The sequence below is a fragment of the Danio rerio genome, chromosome 22 (assembly GCF_052040795.2).
Source record: "Danio rerio strain M-AB ecotype USA chromosome 22, GRCz13ab, whole genome shotgun sequence".
In the NCBI taxonomy this organism is placed as follows: domain Eukaryota; kingdom Metazoa; phylum Chordata; class Actinopteri; order Cypriniformes; family Danionidae; genus Danio; species Danio rerio.
The window spans coordinates 3,777,661-3,797,455 of NC_141042.1; the positions used below are offsets into that span (position 1 = coordinate 3,777,661).

At 41.0% G+C, this 19,795-nt stretch overlaps 1 protein-coding gene and 1 long non-coding RNA gene across 51 annotated transcripts in view; one reads left to right on the forward strand and one right to left on the reverse strand.

Moving 5' to 3' along the window:
• Positions 1-19,795, forward strand: part of LOC147831455 (uncharacterized) — a 787,032-nt gene that overhangs the window by 598,768 nt on the left and 168,469 nt on the right. The gene's annotated exons all lie outside the window — the stretch shown is intronic.
• ptprsa (protein tyrosine phosphatase receptor type Sa) overlaps positions 1-19,795 on the reverse strand; it is a 387,121-nt gene that overhangs the window by 54,951 nt on the left and 312,375 nt on the right. For 20 of the 50 annotated variants that reach the window (XM_087302319.1, XM_087302315.1, XM_087302303.1 and 17 more), the window contains 7 exon segments: positions 12,267-12,384; positions 4,950-5,543; positions 3,941-4,035; positions 3,612-3,865; positions 2,847-2,934; positions 1,867-2,094; positions 1,351-1,511 (listed from right to left, as the gene is read on the reverse strand). In XM_087302319.1, the coding sequence (XP_087158445.1) occupies positions 1,351-1,511; positions 1,867-2,094; positions 2,847-2,934; positions 3,612-3,865; positions 3,941-4,035; positions 4,950-5,543; positions 12,267-12,384 (1,538 nt within the window). 50 annotated transcript variants of the gene reach the window in all.

Here is a 19,795-nt window from a genome sequence, read left to right on the forward strand (position 1 = left end):
CTCATTGTTTTGGTTCGTTTGTTTGTTCACTTTGTTTCATGTTATGATCATATTTTTGAATTCCTGTTCTAACTTTGTTTGATGCACTTTTGTTTATTGGGTTGTACTTTTGTCTCTGTTGGATTTTTTGAACCTGGCCTGTCCCCTTATTGTTTATTAAAACTTCTATTGCTGCACTTGGATATCTCTTGTATTTTGTAAGCCCATCGTGACACTCTTAGCAGGCAATCCCATACCCTCTCTGTAATAGCATATTAAGGTCGGGACTCTGTGTAGGCCATTTCATGACTGTTTTAGCTGTTTTTGAATAAATAACACTACTAAATAACCAACACAGGCTCATTCTGAAAACGTACTCCAATATACCTTTCTGGACACTGCGAATTATGTAGCCAGAGGTATGTATGGCTGCATTTCATTTTTTTTAAACGAACGCTACTGGAGGGTATGACGCCATTCTGTGTGGACCTCTGTGTGGAGGGTTTTCCCGCTGCAACCAGTTTGTCCAGTTAGCTCGTCATGTTTGTCGGTGGACTTGAAACGCAGAGAGGAGATGACCACAACGATGGGGTTCAAGTCCGGGGAAGAACGGTTCCGGAAATCAGGTGAGACAAAAATAGAATGCAAAAAATAAAATAAACAGGTAAACAACAGGGTGAGAATGTGGTAAAATCCAAAAACATCGTAAAAATCAGAAAATGGCTTTTTTTAATTTGCTTTTGTAAATCGTTGGTTGGGTTTAGGGAAGTGGATGGGCGGGTCAACCGATAAAATTGGTTGGGTTTAGGGAAGGAAGAGGGTGGGTCAGTCGATTGGTCAGTCGGTCAGTCAGTCATATAGTCAGTCAACAGCGGCCTCTGGTGGATTTATGTGAGAACAGCAAACGCGAATGGCACTCGCCAGAGAAACATGAGGTATGAAAAACCATACACAGCGAACTCTTGTGGATTTGCATAAACAAAAACTGCAAACTCCAGAAACGTATATATGACTACGTTTTCAGAATGAGCCTGGGCTGTAAATAACACGACATGTAAATATCATACAATTTCATAATCAATATGATTATCTATAAATATCATTACTGTTCAGGTATAGACTATTATACTATATATATATATATATATATATATATATATATATATATATAAAATATATATTTATAACATATATAATATATATATATATATATATATATATATATATGTATATATATTATATGTAATAAATATATATTTTATATATATATATATATATATATATATATATATATATATATATATATATATATATATATATATATATATATTTATATATTTAAATACATCAAATGACTAGTACATTACTCACTTCTTATAGAGGAGAATGGCAATCACGATACAGATTATGAAGACCACAGCGAGGACAGGTCCAACCACCCAGATGAGGCCATCTCCTCCTGACTCCAACGGCTGAGGGTCCAAATCCGGGGCCATGATTGGGTCTGTGTAGGGGCTGGATACAAACGCTTTCTGCTCAAATGAAAAGACATGGTCATGTTCATTTATATTCGTAATTTTTCATATCTCTAAAAGTCTACATGAACTGAAAGTTACTGAGACTTCTATTTTAGAATTTTGATGTGCTTCAAGCTGATTCAGAAGATTGAGTAGGGGGCGGGGCTTTCTTTTGCACATCATTACCTCATTGCAAACTAACAGTGAGAGGGGCGTGGTTAAGGATATTATTATAGGATTGTTTATGGACCGCCACTCCAACCATGGAAGCAAATGGTCAGACTTTGAAATGGTCAAACATTTTTTTTTCAGTAAATTAACGTAATAAAACGTATAAATTCTGGTGAAAAATGGCTTGTATTTCACCCACCACGCCGGTGGTGTTGAGCTCGGCCAGAATGAACAGCACATATTCCTGCCCGCGGTCCAAAGCACGATTCTCGAAGCTGCCGTACATCATCTGGTTGCCCAAAGTGAAGGACGGTGGCATGGATGAGGGCTTGAAGCTGGCAGCGATGTAGGGCCGTTTCCCGTCCACCTGTTTGAGCTGACGGGTGGTTCCAGAGTGATGTAGACCGAGCCTTCGTTCACCCAACAGCTGTGGGGAAAAAACACTGCTTAAGAAGGACTGGAACCAGCTTATGTTGTTTGTTTCTTCTAGGATAGTGGTTTTCAACCTTTAGCACGTGGCTCCCCAGTGGGTCGAGATGGTATTACAGGGAGGCGCCAAGTATTGTTATTAGAAATAACATCGTTAATAGATGTAAAAATGTTTGGTCAGAATTTCACATGTAAAAAAAACAATAACAAATTATTAGGGTACTTTCATTTGGGAAATGGCAAGAGATGGAGTTGCCGCACATGGGTACCCATTCAAATCACTGGTAGCTTATTCAATTAAGACAGTTAACAGTTTTCATTAGAGTAAATTACCAACCCACCACAAGTAGCGGGTTCATTTTAAAAATTGGACCATGGAAACATATGTTTTTGGTTTAGGGCGCCACAAATAAAAAAATTTGGGAACCACTGTTCTAGGAAACAATCTCAATCAACATTCGTGCTAGTAAACTATTAGCATAGTGGGATATCTACTGTGAAAACAAACACTGAATAACACACAAACTGAATACAGGCACCTTCGCACCATACAGCTCAAGGTCAAGTAGCTAAGCGTGGCAGTTTGCCAGCTGGTAAGGATAAGGGCTGTGTAATTGTCCCCTCTCTCTGACAAACCCCTCGGGAACGTTCCCACAATGCTTGTACGAAAATACTTTCAATGGCCCCGGCTCCACTGCGTCTGCGACACAAGGATAAAAACTTGAGAAAAGAAGCTATGCGTATGTTCACCTCTTCCAAGTCCAGCTCATCTGGGCTCTTGATGTGGCGCATCGGTCCTTTTCCCTTCTTTAGAGGAACCACCACGACATAGATTGCTCTGGAAGAGATCAAGATGGTGCATAAAACACGCTATTTCTCAGTTTCCAATTTACAAGACAAAAAATGAACTTTGCCGTCATATCATGGCTGTAGGCGCAGAGATATTATGCGGCAAAAGAATCCCCAGCTAGGTAACTAGCTACAGTAACAGTGCTGTGCAGCCATGGTACAACAGCAAAGTACGATAGCAACTTTTCGATGTTCGGTTTTTGTCCATGATGTAACTACAGAAGAGTCAAGCTTTAAACAGAAAAACGGTCAAAACTGTGACAATAGTCTAATCTAGGGGTGTCAAACTCGGTTCCAAGAGGGCTACAGCCCTGAACATTTCAGTTCCACCCCTGCTTCAACACACTTACCTATAGGTTTCAAATAAGCCTGAAGGATTCAATTAGTTTGAGGTGTGCTTAATTCGAGTAAAAGCTGAAATGTAAAGAGCTATGGCCCTCCGGGATCGACACCTGTGGTCTAATCCAATTCAATGATTTATGCTAGGCTAAGCTAAAATTCTCCCCGAGATATGCTGAATGGTCAAAAATGGTAAAACTCAACTGATTAACTTTATCGGAGATGTAAAACGAGCCTATTTCTGATTTAAAGTAGCGCAAGCATGCAATGCATTCTCAGTGTGACCACAAGGGGCACTGCAGCAAAACAAAGTGTGGTGTTTCATACTTGATCAAGTCTTTTGTTTCCAGCGGTGGGAAGACAATGGTCAGTGTACTCTCTGACTCTCTTTTCAGGTCTAACTCAGGCTTTCGGATCTGAATATGTGGCGCAGTTCGGGCAACAAGCTTGTGTTTGGGTCCACCATCGCTACTGTCCTGGCAGCTGATTCTGAACTCATAGGTTGTGTTGGGTCGCAAGTTTGTGATGAGAGTTTTCGTCATCCTCGCGTCAATGTCAGACTTCTGCCGGTGGTACTCGATCTGTAGATAAATGTGGATTGATAAATTCTGCACGGTAAAATCAAAATGAGTGTGGGTGAGACTGGCCTTACTTACCGTGCATTTATATGGAAAACGGCTATCATAGAACTTCCAGGAAAGCAGTACTGTTGTCTTGGTGACCAGCTTTACAGTGAAGTTCCTAGGAACATCTGTACAGGAGTGAATGGAGAGAACAAATTGAGAAAGACACTTTAGGAATGAAAAAAAGGACATACAGACCGAAGGGAAAGAAGACTGACAGAATGTTTGCATTTGCAACCATTTTCTCCCCAAAGGAGAGGGGCTTTGGTCCCTCGTAGTGAGTGGAGTGCAGTATTAGCTGTGAAGGGGAGGGGGAGGCGCTCATTTGGGACAAACAGCACGCTAGACTGGACTGGTGAACACAGAACCACAGAATCGCACAGTACTCTGTCTGGCCTGGCCCGGCAGTGCCGCCCCAACAAGAACATTTGGCAAGCAGTTTTTATAATCCCCCCTGAACGCTTCCAGAATAGCTGAACCCACATTATGTTTGAGTAACCCACTGCTGTGTGCTCTCGAATTTGGATAGGCACTGCCGTGGCAGACAGCCCGACAGGAACGAGGACAAACCCCAACACAGTTGTCATGCCCACACTTGTTAGCAGTGCATCATGGGACGCCATGCTGAAAACCATCCCAGTGTGGGAGAGAGGGGGAAAGGTGAGTACAGAAAAAAAAGGAACTGTCAAACCAAAAAAAAACTAAGGAAAAACCCAAACAAAGTAAACAAATGTGCCTAGTTCCACTTCAGATCTGGGATCTCCTTGTCATGGCTCTCGCCTACCTTGGAATACTAGGGGAGTTTTTGTGATTGGATGAGTGAATGTGCTGGGCGTGTCTGACCAATCGGCACTTACCTCGCAAATATTGATGCTCCTCCCCTTTCAAAACTGACTGACTTCACCTTACTGACTTATTTTACCTTGTTGTGGGGGAGGGTGTTAGTGAGGTATGTGGCTCCCAGAGAACGTTATATAATCGGGTGTAGGTGCTTGCATTGTAGAGGTTTGTCCCTTGAGGCGGGGAAATGAGCAACCTTTACCTGCTTCATAGGCCACTGTTCGATACTGGATCGGTGGGCTGTAGGGCCCTGGACCTACGCTGGTGTGCGCTCGAATTTTCACATCGTATACTGCGTTGGGCCTCAGGCTGTTTAGAATGTAACTGTTCTCATCGGCCGGCAGGCGCAATTCCTTAGGTCCACTGATTGTTCCGGCCTCCTGATATGATAGGGTGTATTCTGTTATAGCGCCATTGCGCTCCGCCAGCACCGGAGGGAGCCAGGAGAACTGGACTGAGCAGCAGGTGATGTTGGACCCTTCGGTTATTTGAGGATACCCTCGAGGAACCTCTTCTGGGACTCTTAGTTCTTGAGTTGCTTCTTCACCAAATCCTGACTTGGACTTGGCGGACACTTTGAAGATGTACGTAGCCCCTCGATGGATATTGCTAATGGAATATTCCAGCTCCTGCGGGCCAAACTCCAGCGTAGCCAGGGGGTTCACATCTTTTCGGCCAAACTGTAGCCGGTACCCCTGCACCTCGAGGCCAGGAGCAACGTAATCTGGGGGTTGCCAGCGGATTATTGCAGTAGACTCCGAGTTCTGGTTGACGGAGAGAAAAGGAGGCCCTGGGACTGTTGAGAGAAAGAGAGAAAGAGAGACGTTACAATAAATTCAAATGAGCCGCATCACACTTAAATCTATTGTAGGGAAACCAGGTGTCTATTCATCCCGCCTTCACCCTACTGAAGAAAAGTCACCTGGAATTACTTTAAAGGGATTTATTGCAATCCCATTTACTGTAAAGTACTATTACATAAGCATGCGTGTATTGTACAAACTGCCATAAAGGCGCTTGTATTTCACAGAAAGCCGCATCTACAAAGTCTGCTATGAGAATTCGGTTATATCTTCAAGTGAACAGTAGTGACTAGCTGGTTGTTGAACAGATCACTAGATGTGAGATTGTGGGTTAACAGCCATATGATGGAAAAGATGGGCATGAGAGCAGATAGGAGGACAAATGACTCCCGGGGAAAAAAAAAAGGAGAGCTGATGAAGGTGATGGCGCAATCTGCCGCAGCGAGAGGACAACGAGGGTCAGAGCCACCGTGATTGTGGACTGCTTCCCCTCACCGACAGCACTCCAGTGCACTCCACTGGATGACACGCAATCCTTTCCACAGGACCACAGGCACGTTTCCCATTAGGCCTTGCATTAACGGCCACTGTTGACCCACAGCCACTGATTAAGATAGGATTGCGTTTCACGCTCACGCCCTCCCCCCCTTCCTTTCCCGCTCTCTGTCCTTCTCATCTCCAGTGTAGGAGAAGCATCCGAGCTGCTATAGAACAAAATAAAATAACCTTCAGCTAACATGCAATTAACCTGCCGACAGGACTTACAGTGAGGTATATCAGGCATATAAAGCACGACTGCCAGCTGACACGACTGCAGAAAACTGCAGCGCTGCATTCTGGGCAGAACTGATATCAAATATACAAAAGACAAGGGCGAAAAATGTGCCTGAATAATATCACCTGACTAAAAGTCCTCAGGAACGGACGACAAAAAGGTCAATGTAATTAACAGTCTTTGATTAATTCCTCGTGCATTGTGTAAAACTGAAAGCAACTCTCCACAAGGGAGCGTGCTTTACAGCGATTTTACCGTGGTAATAGGCACACAGGCAAGCATTTTATGATTTACTGCTCCAATAAAGAGGCAGCAACAGCAAAAAGGTGTTTAATAATACAACTCATAATGTCAATTTGTAATCCCATAATCCGAAATTGCGGTCTACCGAAAGTTCAGCTCCATATCACACTATCCAGACATCAGATGGTATTAGACAGGAAGCTCCAGAGACCGACGTGAAGCTTCGCTCTCTACAATCAGGACTGGAGCGAGTTGCTCTAAGTGGACCAATTAATTGAAGAGAATAACCACAGTGCCGGGAGGATTGTGAGTCATCCAGACTCTCTGCTCCCCCAGCCGTGGCGGCTGTCCAAGCGGACACTCGTGAAGAACACCTCCAGCCCCTGCATTAGCATGCAATCTGCTCAACTCCCGCAAGGATGAAGGGAGACGGGAGGAAATAAAAAAAGGGAAGCTCGTACTTGATCAGAATCTGCCCTACGGACATCTTAACGTACAGACGTTTGCATTTACTGCACAAGGAACTGCCGATGATAAGGTGCATTAGCAGCGGGACGGTGAAGGGTTTGACGGCGCATGCATCAATCAGTCCGTCGGCTCTGAAGCGAGAACGGAATCAATCACTCCCTTGTCGTTCCTTCAGGACAACAGGCAGCATCAATTCGATCGATGCAAGGACATCTGCTTTGAGATCAAGGCACGGGAAACCGATAACGTTTCTTTGAACGCGACATTAATAATGTTGATCAGAATGGCTGACGCATACTCAAACTTGATACGATGATTGTTCGAATTGACAGAAATGTGCTGTTTTGGTTTCATTACACTTTAGCTCTACCAATACCAACGCACTTGCACCACATGAACTGAGGATATTTTGACTATAAGTGGGGACTAAACTAGCTAGAGTCCAACCAAGCAAAGTTTACGCTGATTGGCAATAAAATACGTTTATTTTTATGTCAAGCATTGACTTTTTTTCTTGTTTTTTTTAAAGATACTAGTTTTAGTTCATGATAACGTTCCAGATTTGAACCCCTTAAATACTAATGCGCACTCCAGCACACATTATTTCTTTGAAGGACGGCTTGGCTTGACTGTAGAGCCTGACTGACGGGCTTGACGGTGCAGTGCCATTGCTCTGAAGTGTATCTCCGACATGCAGAATGGCAGCTCGGGGACGGGCGGCTCTCTCGGATGACAGGCGGCTTGCGGAAGGTTCCGGGTTTGAAAGGGGTGGGTCGGGCCTTATCAATACAATAAGGCAGGGGCTTAAGTTGTCTGACAGCATTATGTAGCAGAAATGAGGCATGAAAGTGCCCCGGAGTGGCTCCTCTGAGCCCCATTGGTCAAGCTTTTCCTCTGTTCTGGCACATGAAAGAGCGAGATGCCGCTTCTTTAAGTAGGGCTGAGTCGGTCCTTGTTTATTTATTTATTTCTTTTGTCTGCTGTAAGCGTTTCGCCACACTTTCGGAGGCGGGGAGAGCGGGGACATCCTTCCTTTGAGCGGGCGGCTGTGCCACATCACTGCGTGATGGAGAGGAAGAGAGACAGGCCTTGAGAATGACATGCATATGTAGCGGCACTGTCACATTTGACACCTGCGATCGGCACACCTGTCTCGTCAACGTCTGGAGCTCCAGTGCACTGAAAAACCAGGCCAGGCTAACACTGAGGCTTAAAATAAAGCCTACATACTCAAGGTACTGCCGTTAGGTATTCACTAAACTGATTAAAATAAAATCATGGAGATTCACCAGAAAATCTTTAGTTAATGTGGCATACTTAATGAGGAGAGACCCCTCAAACAACAATTGTTGGCTGTCAGGTGGAAGTCTGCTACACAGGATAAGTACTTTATGTTCAGTATTCATTTTTGACAAATCCAAACTCCCAACCCCACATCTTCAAACAAAATGCTCATGATGCAAGCCAGGCTTGTGTACAGAAATAGAGTAATACTATGGAATTAACATTCTGCTGGTGTTCAGAGTTCACTAGCATGTTATTCATTTTATTGGTAATATCATGGTATCTTTAAAGCAAATACCCCAAAATACCTACACTCTAAAAAACGTTGGGTTAGTTATTTAACCTAATTGTTTATTTAAAAATATTTGGTGCATTGTTGGGTTATTTTTAACCTTTATATGGTTATTTATTCATAACTCAACCAGTTGGGCTAAATATTTGGTGCATTGCTGGGTTATTTTAAACCTTTATTGGGTTATTTATTCATAACTCCACCAGTTGGGTTAAATATTTAGTGAACTGTTGGGTTATTTTAAACCTTTATTGGGTTATGTATTCATAACTCAACCAGTTGGGTTAAATATTTGGTGCATTGTTGGGTTATTTTAAACCTTTATTGGGTTATTTAATCATAACTCAACCAGTTGGGTTAAATATTTAGTGAATTGTTGGGTTATTTTAAACCTTTATTGGGTTATTTATTCATAACTCAACCAGTTGGGTTAAATATTTAGTAAATTGTTGGGTTATTTTAAACCTTTAATGGGTTATGTATTCATAACTCAACCAGTTAGGCTAAATATTTGGTGCATTGTTGGGTTATTTTAAACCTTTATTGGGTTATTTATTTATAACTGAACCAGTTGGGTTAAATATTTGGTGCTGTGTTGGGTTATTTTTAACCTTTATTGGGTTATAGATTTAATAACTCAACCAGTTGGGTTAAAAATGCTGAATTTCAACAGTCAACTGATTTAACTGACACAGAACTGGTGTATTAATATGTGTAAGTAATGTTGTTTTTGCTTAATAACGTTCATTTAAGCTCTAACACAATAATAATAATAATAATAATAATAATAATATATATATATATATATATATATATATATATATATATATATATATATATATAATTTTTTTTTTAATTTATTTATTTATTTATTTTTTATTTATTTATTTATTTATTTTTTTAACCCTTTCACCAGCACTTTTAATTTGATGATACAAATGTGCGCTTCATAGTCAATCTATATACTCAGTTAAAATAGTTGGGATAAAAATACCCCAATTATTATAGCACCTTCCTATCTATTGGTTATTTATTGGTTATTTGAACCCAATGCATTAGGTTATAAAATATAATTTTGTTCAAAATTAAATAAAATTATTTTGATTAAATGTTATTTTTTTTCATTCTGGTATTACTAATGCAACTATTACTAGTACTACTATTCATTTCATAATTATAACAGTGTAAATAAATAACATGCAGTTTTTTTTAAATATTAAAAATTATTTATCTCCACTACATTTTAAGTCCCAGACACAGCGCTTTAATATAATATAGCGTCAATTTAATATAAATCGGCCACAAATCGCGCGTTTGTATCATCAATAATTAGGAGTGCTTGTGAAATGGATAGATAAAACACAACAAGGAGAGGTCATTTGATTAAAAAAATAACATTATTGTGTAAAATAAATATTATAAAGCAAGAACAACATTATGCATGCATATTAATACAGCTGTTCTGTGTCAGTTAAATCAGTCGACTGTAAATGTTTAACCCAACTGGAGTTATTAAATAAATAAACCAATAAAGGTTAAAAATAACTGAAAAAAAGAACCGAATATTTTTAACTCAGTCATTGGGTTAAATAAATAACTCTATAATATAAATAAATAAAACTTTTTTTTAGAGTAAACAGATAAAAACACTCTTTCTACCTCTGTGTTAATTTCTACAGTTTTTTTTTTTTGTGCGGGGGAAATGATACACACATTTGAGATATTTGGCAGTCAATCTCGCCTTTAAGACCCAGCGGAGACATCAACCCAATAGGGTATATGCCGAGCAATTGTTTCTTCCCACACTGATAAAGTTCTGGTGACAGGTTATTGCCACTTATACATCATCTATGTTGTAATGCAATTGAAATACATTCAGTTAAACAGACTCTGGCATTCATTTAGTTGCTCAAACGTAAAACGAGACAAAAAGCTGTTTACTAGTACGCACCCATCAGGCTAGCGCGAAAGCTTTATTAAATAAACTGAGGTAAAATAAATGCTCATATTATAAAGACATGGCGGGGGAGAAATGTTATTTAATTCAGTGCTTCTTGTAAAATCTGAGACCCACTGTATATCAGATATCACTCAGCCAGTGGAGATCGCTGATTTTTAAAGTAAACAGACCTTAAATGTGCCGATTTTGCATTGACATACAGTTCACTGGAAGCGCTTAACCAAGGTTACTGGCAAATTAAAAGTCCTTTAGCATACTTCGGCATATACCCTATAATAATAATAATAATTTATTATTATAAAGCCACTTTTTGGCATAATAACCCAACAAATAAGTAATTTTTCTAATCCATGTTCTTGGGTTACCCTTAACAACCAAATGGATTGGGTTAAAATAACCCAACAGCAGGTTGGTGTCAAAACGACCCATCATTGGGTTACCTGTTGGGTTAATATCAACCCAACTGTTTTAAATGAGTGCACTAGGGATGTACAAAACAAACTAGGATAGTCTAATGAATAGCTGCTACTGAATAGCAATAGCACTACATAAGTAGGCAAGATTAGCACTATCTATTTACAGCTCTTCATTCTAACGCCAAAATGCTCATTGTGTCAGATGTGGAAAAAAAACAGCGAGAAGCAATGCATTAGCCCAAACTCATTAGCCTACAGAGTATGAGTACCGTGGAATTAGCGCTGCATGGCTTAAGAATTAATTTCCTTGTATAATTAGGCTACCTTAGCATATGCATATTATTTCCGCATGTCTAAACACTATTTATACCCTCACATATCTTTAAAATGCACGCGTAGAAACACTTTGATTTGAGGAAGAACTTAAAGACGCTACTTAGCTTGCTGGTAAGCTTATTGTTAACACACTAAATCATGCTAATCTGCGCTGCAGATCCTTAATTTTACTGTAATTTACTGCAGATGAGGAACCGGACATGTGGGCAACCTTGCGCCCTGCAGAGTTTAGCTTCAACCTTAATCTAACACACCCCTACTGAAAAAAACAGCTTAAACCAGCCTGGGCTGGTTGGCTGGTTTTAGCTGGTCGACCAGGCTGGTTTTAGAGGGGTTTTGTCCATTTCCAGGCTGGTTTCCATCCATTTCCAGCCCGGTCTTTGCTGGTCTGGCCTAAAACCAGCTTGACCAGCCTAGCCAGACTGGGAGCCCAGCCAAAACCAGCTATGTCCAGCTTAAACCAGGCTGATCAAGCTGGTTTTAGGTGGATTTAGCTGGTCATTTTCCAGCCTGACCAGCTAAGACCAGGCTGGAAATGGCTGGAAACCAGCCTGAAAATGGCCAAACCCCTCTAAAACCAGCCTGGTCGACCAGCTAAAACCAGCCAACCAGCCTAGGCTGGTTTAACCTGGATTTTTCAGCAAGCTAATCAAGGTCTTGTTAGGTATATTTGACACTTCCAGTCGGGCGAGTTGGAGCTAAACCCTACAGGGACCTACAGGCCCAAGATTGGTGACCATAGAAGAAACCAAAACAACACCTTAGCAGAAGCATGCGCACACACTTAATAATCCCTGCTATATGTTTACCCACAGCCTTTATGTACTCCAGACACACTATATAGGGCACGTTTGTTGTCTTTCCCCCCTAAAGGTTGATTTTGCTCCTGTAGCCAGTAAGTCCTGGAGCTCAGCTAATGAGGGTGTTATTAGTATTACCGACCTGCTCCTTTGGTGAGCACCAGCTTGGGCTTGCTGCGGGCTCCGTCTCCTTTGGTGGTGTAGGCTGCCACCGTGATGGAGTACGTGGTGTCGGGCTGCAGGCCCCCGATGACCATCTCCTGTGGTTTCATGGACATGGAGAAGGAAGTTAGCGCTGTGCTGAATTTTTTAAAGACTTCACAACATGCCATCCGCGCTGTCACGTTCCCTTTTTTGTCAGCGTCACAGCCTGCGATCTGCGTTGAAGTATATTAACTTTAGAAACGCACACACATGCACTTGCAAGCACGCATACGCACAAGCGCACGCCGTCGTCTTATTTCCCAGTGTTTCAGGTGAGGGCGAGAGAGCTTTGATCAGTGCGTGACGGAGAGAGAATTAATAGAAAATGCTCAAAGAGGAGAAAGAACCCGCAGCCCCTGCAGCTTACAGAGCACTGAGCTTCACACAAAACCTCTTCAATATTCATATTCATGCAGCTCAGGATTGAACAAATCAGCCCAAAACACACATATAAACACACACACTTGTTACCGGGCAACTTTCAGGGATGGAAAAGAGCTATGATATTGTACAGTATATTGGCTAATCATTTTTACACACGACAATCATATAAAACATGTTACATTAATAAAACAAAAGGCATAACAATTAAAAATAATATAATCAATTACAAAATAGATATATACAGTTGAAGTCAGAATTACTAGCCCCCTGTTTATTTCCCCCCCGATTTCTGTTTAACGGAGAGAAGATTTCTTCAACACATTTCTAATCATGATAGTTTTAATAACTCATCTCTAATAGCTGATTTATTTTATCTTTGCCATGATGACAGTAAATAATATTAGTTTAGATATTCTTCAAGACACTTCTATACAGCTTAAAGGGTCACCAAAACACATGTGTTTGAGCTGTTGACAGTGGTATATGTGTCCCACACTGCTAAAAACACTATTAGGACACCTATATTTCACTAAAAAGTGTAAATTGGTTGTTTTTGCGTTATTTCAAGCAAATTCGTACTTCCGGTTTGAAACGAATTTTTGAAGCTGCGTCACGGTCATGACATAATAGCGTGTATTCCAGCGTGCAGACTGGGCGTCTGTGCCAGAGTGAGTCTTATTACGTCTCACAGTGTGATGCATTAATGCATGAGTAAGGCTTGGTTCAAACCAATCAGCGCGCTCTATTATGCAACTTCATTAATATTCATTAGTGTCACCGTGTTTAGATGACAGAGACGCCACGTTGTGTTGGCAAAACAAGCGTGAAGTGTTGCTTTTATATTTTGCTGCAGTTAAGTTTCGTTTTCATTTTCTCTCTGTGAGAGCTCAGCTGGAGTCACATGTGGATTAACAGTGTACACGACGCTCGACAACAATAACTTACGTGTCTAAGAAGGAACATTGTTTACCTGAGAGCTGTTCTCATCTGCAAACGCTGAGATCCGGATTCGCTTGTAGTCTCCTCTATATAAAGACGCGGCTCTAGTTGCTGGTGATTGTCCTGTCTCTACAGATTTGGTAAGTGAGCGACCAGTGCTCTTTGTTTATTCAGTTTGTTCGTATCGAATTAAGTTAACTATTGCACCGAGTGTAAACATGTTAGCACCACAACCAAACTTTAACCTCGTGTAGGGTTTTCACCGCATTTTCTGACCGGAATAACACACGCGGCTTTCTGACGCTACCTGCCGCGTGCATCTAAGTTTACGGGAAATGCAGAGTTTTTTTTCTCATTCGCCGTGCGGTATCAAACATTGCATGAAAAATACACGCTTTGAGCAGATCCTCGAATCAAATATCTCATTTGTTGCGAGGGACATGAATGAATTCCCTGAATGAAAGAGCCAAACTGCAGTTAAAGTCCACCATTTAATCATTTGGCAAATAATTCGACTACAGATGTCCATGTAAACACCATCACTTTTTCCCGTGTGTGTGTGTTTTGACTCTGAAACTCGTGCGTGTCCAAATAGACACTCCCACACCATCCCACTTTAGTTCCTCCGACACTCCCCCATAAACAGAGCTGGACACGCCCACTTTTCTGACTTTTTTCAAAGTAGAGGTGTGAAAACACCCTGCTGAAACGAGGGGGTTTCATGGCCCTTTAAAGTGACATTTAAAGGCTTAACTAGGATAATTAGGTTAACTAGGCAGGTTAGGGTAATTAGGCAAGTTATTGTATAACAGTGGTTTGTTCTGTAGACTATCGGAATAATATAGCTTAACTCGATGCCGTTCCGACGTACCGCCTGTGGTACATAGCACGTTTACGGGAAAACTTCATATATCATATATGTCATATATCGTTTGAAAGCTGCGATTCTTGTGATTAAAACTATTCCAACCATTTTAAGACACGATGAACATACAGTGGCAGACCCAATTAGTGTCTTTGTCAAAATGCCGATAATCACAGAAGCAATAACAAAACTGAAAAAAAAAAATCACATTTTATGCCTTCTGTCTGTCCACAGATCCACAACATTTCAACAAACAGGGTGTAAATACACTGCAAAGGGTCCGGCCAATCCAATTCAGTAAAATATTTAGTCCACAACCCAAGAATTTCACCGCTATCATTTCAAACTAGTCGCCGGAGCAATCAAATCTATGTGTTCGGTAGTGTGTTGTCTTTTCAGATGTAAACAATACTACTATTTTGAAAGAAAATGGCCACTGACCTTTGCCCTTTTGATTGGCATATCAATTTACTTTGGGCATGCATTTTTTGGGCATTTAAGCAAATTTTAGAGAAACGCTAAAGGGTTCAAGGGGCTAATAATATTGATTTTAAAATGGTTTTAAAAAATTAAAAACTGCTTTCATTCTAGCTGAAATAAAACAAATCAGACTTTCTCCAGAGGAAAAAATATTATCAGACATACTGTGAAAATTCCCTTGCTCTGTTAAACATCATTTGGGAAATATTAAAACAAGAAAAGAAAACTTAAAGGGGGGCGAACAATTCTGACTTCAACTGTATACACACACACACACCTGTTACTGTGCAACTTTTGGGGACTCAAAAGAGACTTTTTTTTTTAAAATACCATCAAACATAAATAGATAAACAGTAGGATTGTATATTGGTTAAAAGTTTTTATACCCAACAATTGTATAAAATATGTTAATATAAGGCATGACAATAAAAAAATAAAACAACACAATAAATCATAAAATATCCATTTGATTATACACACATACACTCGCTGGCCACTTTATTAGGTGCTCGTTAGCGCAAATTTCTAATCAGCCAATCAGATGGCAGCAACTTAATGCATTCAGGCATGTAGACATGTTCAAGACGACCTGCTGCAGTTCAAATTGAGCATCAGAATGGATGAGAAAGGGGATTTAAGTGACTTTGAACGTGGCATAGTTGTTGATGCCAGACGGGCTGGTCTGAGTATTTCAGAAACTGCTGATCTACTGGGATTTTCATGCACAACCATCTCTAGGGTTTACAGAGAATGTATGGAGTCAATCTAGGGCCATATATATATTACTTGCAACATAAAAGAACGTTTTGCTATTAAAAAACAAAATTATTGGGCAAAAAAACAAAAAAAACAAAAAAAAAAAACAAAGCAAATCTAAAAAAAAAAATTAATCATGAAAATTGAGTTTTGAGAAATAAAAAGGAATTTTGCAAAAAAAAAAAAGCTGCAAATAAAATCAAGAAAAAAATATTTTATATATATATATATATATATATATATATATATATATATATATATATATATATATATATATATATATATATATATATATATATATGTATATTTGCTAAATATTTTTTCTAGTATTGCCTTTAGGCAAGGCAAATATATTTAAAGAGCACATTTCATACACAGTGGCAATTCAAAGGGCTTTACATAAACAACAATAAAAGAGACAAGCATAAGAAAATAAAAACAAATAATAAAAACAATTAAAAACAGACAAAACAGATTAAAATGTGTTAAAACAGGTTATAAAAGAAAGAAAAAGAAAGACATAATAGTGCGATCTGTGGGACGCAGCACAGTGCTCATTCAGTAAAGGCGCAGCTAAACAGATGTGTTTTCAGTCTTGATTTGAATGCGCCTAATGTTGGAGCACATCTCATCATTTCTGGAAGCTGATTCTAGCAGCGGGGGGCGCTGTTAGTGGCTGAAAGCCGATTCACCCTGCTCTGACTGAACTCTTGGATTTTCGCATCACGGATGTGCAGCCGACAAATCTGTTGAATCCATGCCACGAAGCTTTAAGGCAGTTCTAAAGGCAAAAGGGGGTCCAACCCAATGCTGGTAAGGTGTACCTAATAAAGTGGCCGGTGAGTGTATATATATATATATATATATATATATATATATATATATATATATATATATATATATATATATATATATATATATATATTCACACACATGCAATGCATTTTTATTTTCTTTAAAACAAGCATCAGATTTTGTAGTTAACTATGTTACACTGAAATGCACACACGATCACAGCACAAAATACACACTTTTTTTCCATGGCAGGCATGAAGAAACCCTGATGTTACATCATTTCCCCTGTGCACCATTAATATTTTTCACACACACGCACACAGTGGATGTGAGCTTGCATTTGTTGTTTTTCTCTGTGACCCAAACAGCTCATTATAAACAGCCTGAACTTCAGCACAAACATGCAGAAATGTACTGATGATTATGGCGGGTGGGCGTGATGTATGCATTAAGTGGCCATGCTGGCTTGTGCATCTGATGGGCGGGGCCAGTCTATGCAAACTGATGGGCGCGGCTGATGTATGTGTCTGGTAGGAGAGGCCGACGTATGCGTAAGATGGACATGCATCATGTTGGCGTGGCGAATGTATGTTTAGATGGGCGTGACTAATATGTGTGCTAGGTGGGGCTGATTTATGCATCTGATGGGCGGAGCCAGTGAATGCTACGGATGGGCGTGGTTGATGTATGCATCTGGTAGGCGGGATTGATTTATCCATGAGTTAGACAGGTTTGATGTATGCATTAGGTGGGTGTGGTTGATTTGAGTAATGTGGGTGGGGCTGGGTAGATCTAATGTGTGTGTAAAAAGGGCGGGGCTGATGTATGCATTAAATGGGTGGGGCTGATGTATGCGTCAGATGGGCGGGGTTGATGTATGCACCAGGTGTTTGGGACTAATTAACGTGTAAAATGGGTGGGGCTGATGTATGCGTCAGATGGGCGGGGTTAATGTATGCACCAGGTGGTTGGGACTAATTTATGTGTAAAATGGGTGGGGCTGATGTATGCATAAGATAGGCGGAGCTGATGTATGCATCAGGTGGGAGGGGCCAGTGTATGCATTAAATGGGTGGAGCAGATGTTTGCATCATATGGGTGGGGCTGATGTATGCATAAGATAGGCGGAGCTGATGTATGCATCAAGTGGGAGGGACTAATGCATGTGTAAAATGGGCAGGGCTGATCTATGCACCATGTAGGTGGGACCAACATATACCTAAAATGGGTGGGGCTGATGTATGCATAAGATGGGCGGGGCTGATAGGTGATTGGGACTAATGTATGTGTAAAATGGGTGAAGCTGATGTATGTATCAGATGGATGGGACCAAAGTATGCATGAAATGGGTGGAGCTGATGTATGCATCAATTGGAATGGACCAATATATGCGTTAAATGGGTGGAGCTGATGTATGCATAAGATAGGTGGAGTTGATGTGGAAGGGACTAATGCATGTGTAAAATGGGCGGGGTTGACGTATGCATCAGTTGAATGGGGAGCTGATGTATGCACCATGTAGGCGGGACCAACGTATACCTAAAATGGGTGGAGCTGATATATTCATCAAACGGACGGGGCTGATGTATGCGTAAGATGGGTGTGGCTGATGTTTAAACCAGGTGGTTGGGACTAATGCATGTGAAAAATGGGCGGGGCTGACGCATGCATCAAATGGGTGGGGCTAATGTATGCATAAGATAGGCGTAGCTGATGTATGTACCAAGGGGTGGGACTAAAATATGCGTAAAATGGGCAGGGCTGATGTATGCATCAGGTGGGTGGGAGCAATGTATGCGTTAAATTGGTGGAGCTGATGTATGCATCAAATGGGTGGAGCTGATGTATGCATCAAATGGGCGGAGCTGATGTATGCATCAGGTGGGAGAGATTAATGCATGCGTAAAATGGGTGGGGCTGAGTTATCCATCAGTTGAATGGGGATTGATGTATGCACCAGGTGGGCGGGGCCAAAGTATTCCTAAAATGGGTGGAGCTGATGTATGCATGAAATGGGTGGGGCTGATGTATGCATCATATTGATGGGGCTGATGTATGCATCAAATGGGTGGAGCTAATCTATGCATCATTTAGGTGGGGTTGATGTATGCATTAGATAGGCGGAGCTGATGTATGCATCAAGTGGGAGGGACTAATTAATGCGTAAAATGGGCGGGGCTGATGTATGCATCCGTTTAATGGGGATTGATGTATGCACCTGGTGGGTGGGACCAAAGTATACCTAAATTGGGTTGAGCTGATGTATGCATCAAATGGGTGGGGCTGATGTATGCATCAAATGGGTGGAGCTAATGTATGCATCATTTGGGTGGGGCTGATGTATGTATTAGATAGGCAGAGCTGATGTATACATCAAGTGAAAGGGACTAATGTATGCGTAAAATGGGCGGGGCTGATGTATGCATAAGATGGATAGGGAGCTGATATATGCACCATGCGGGTGGGACCAAAGTACAGCTAAAATGGGTGGAGCTAATGTATGCATCAGGTGGGAGGGACCAATGTATGCGTAAAATGGGTGGAGCTGATGTATGCTTAAGATAGGCGGAGTGGATGTAGGCATGGGGTGGGAGGGACCAATGCATGTGTAAAATGGGTGGAGCTGATGTATGCATAAGATAGGCGGAGTGGATGTATGCATAGGGTGGGAGGGACCAATGCATGTGAAAAATGGGTGGTGCTGATGAATGCGTAAGATGGGCATGGCCGATTTGTGCATCAGGTGGGCAGGGCCTATATGTGAATCAGTTGGGCGGGGTTTAAGTATGTGTGTGGTGGGCAGGGCTAACGTGTGTACGTCTGGTGGGCGGGGCAGATGTAACATCACAGGTGTGGATCACATGACCTCAGCCATACTCACGTATTCAGCTGTGTCGTCCATTTCCCACTAACATCCCCCACCCGGAGGACAGACAGAGAGCAGAGGAGAAACACAGACAGACAGACAGTGGAGAGTAAGACGAGCCCAGCAAACACTCCTCTAAAGTAGGTCAGTGTGGATTAGGCCGAAAAAAGAAGAAGAAAAAAAAAAAGGCTGGAGATTGAAGACGAGGCAGGAAATTGAGCACCGAGCGCGATCGGAGCATGACATTCACCATTTCATTTAGTCAGAGGATGAAAAAAAAAAAGGCAGTTTCAGTTTCACAGCAGATTGATCGCAGAAATATGCTAAGAGGATATTTATACTCAAATATACATTATTTTTATTGATATTTTCACATATTTAG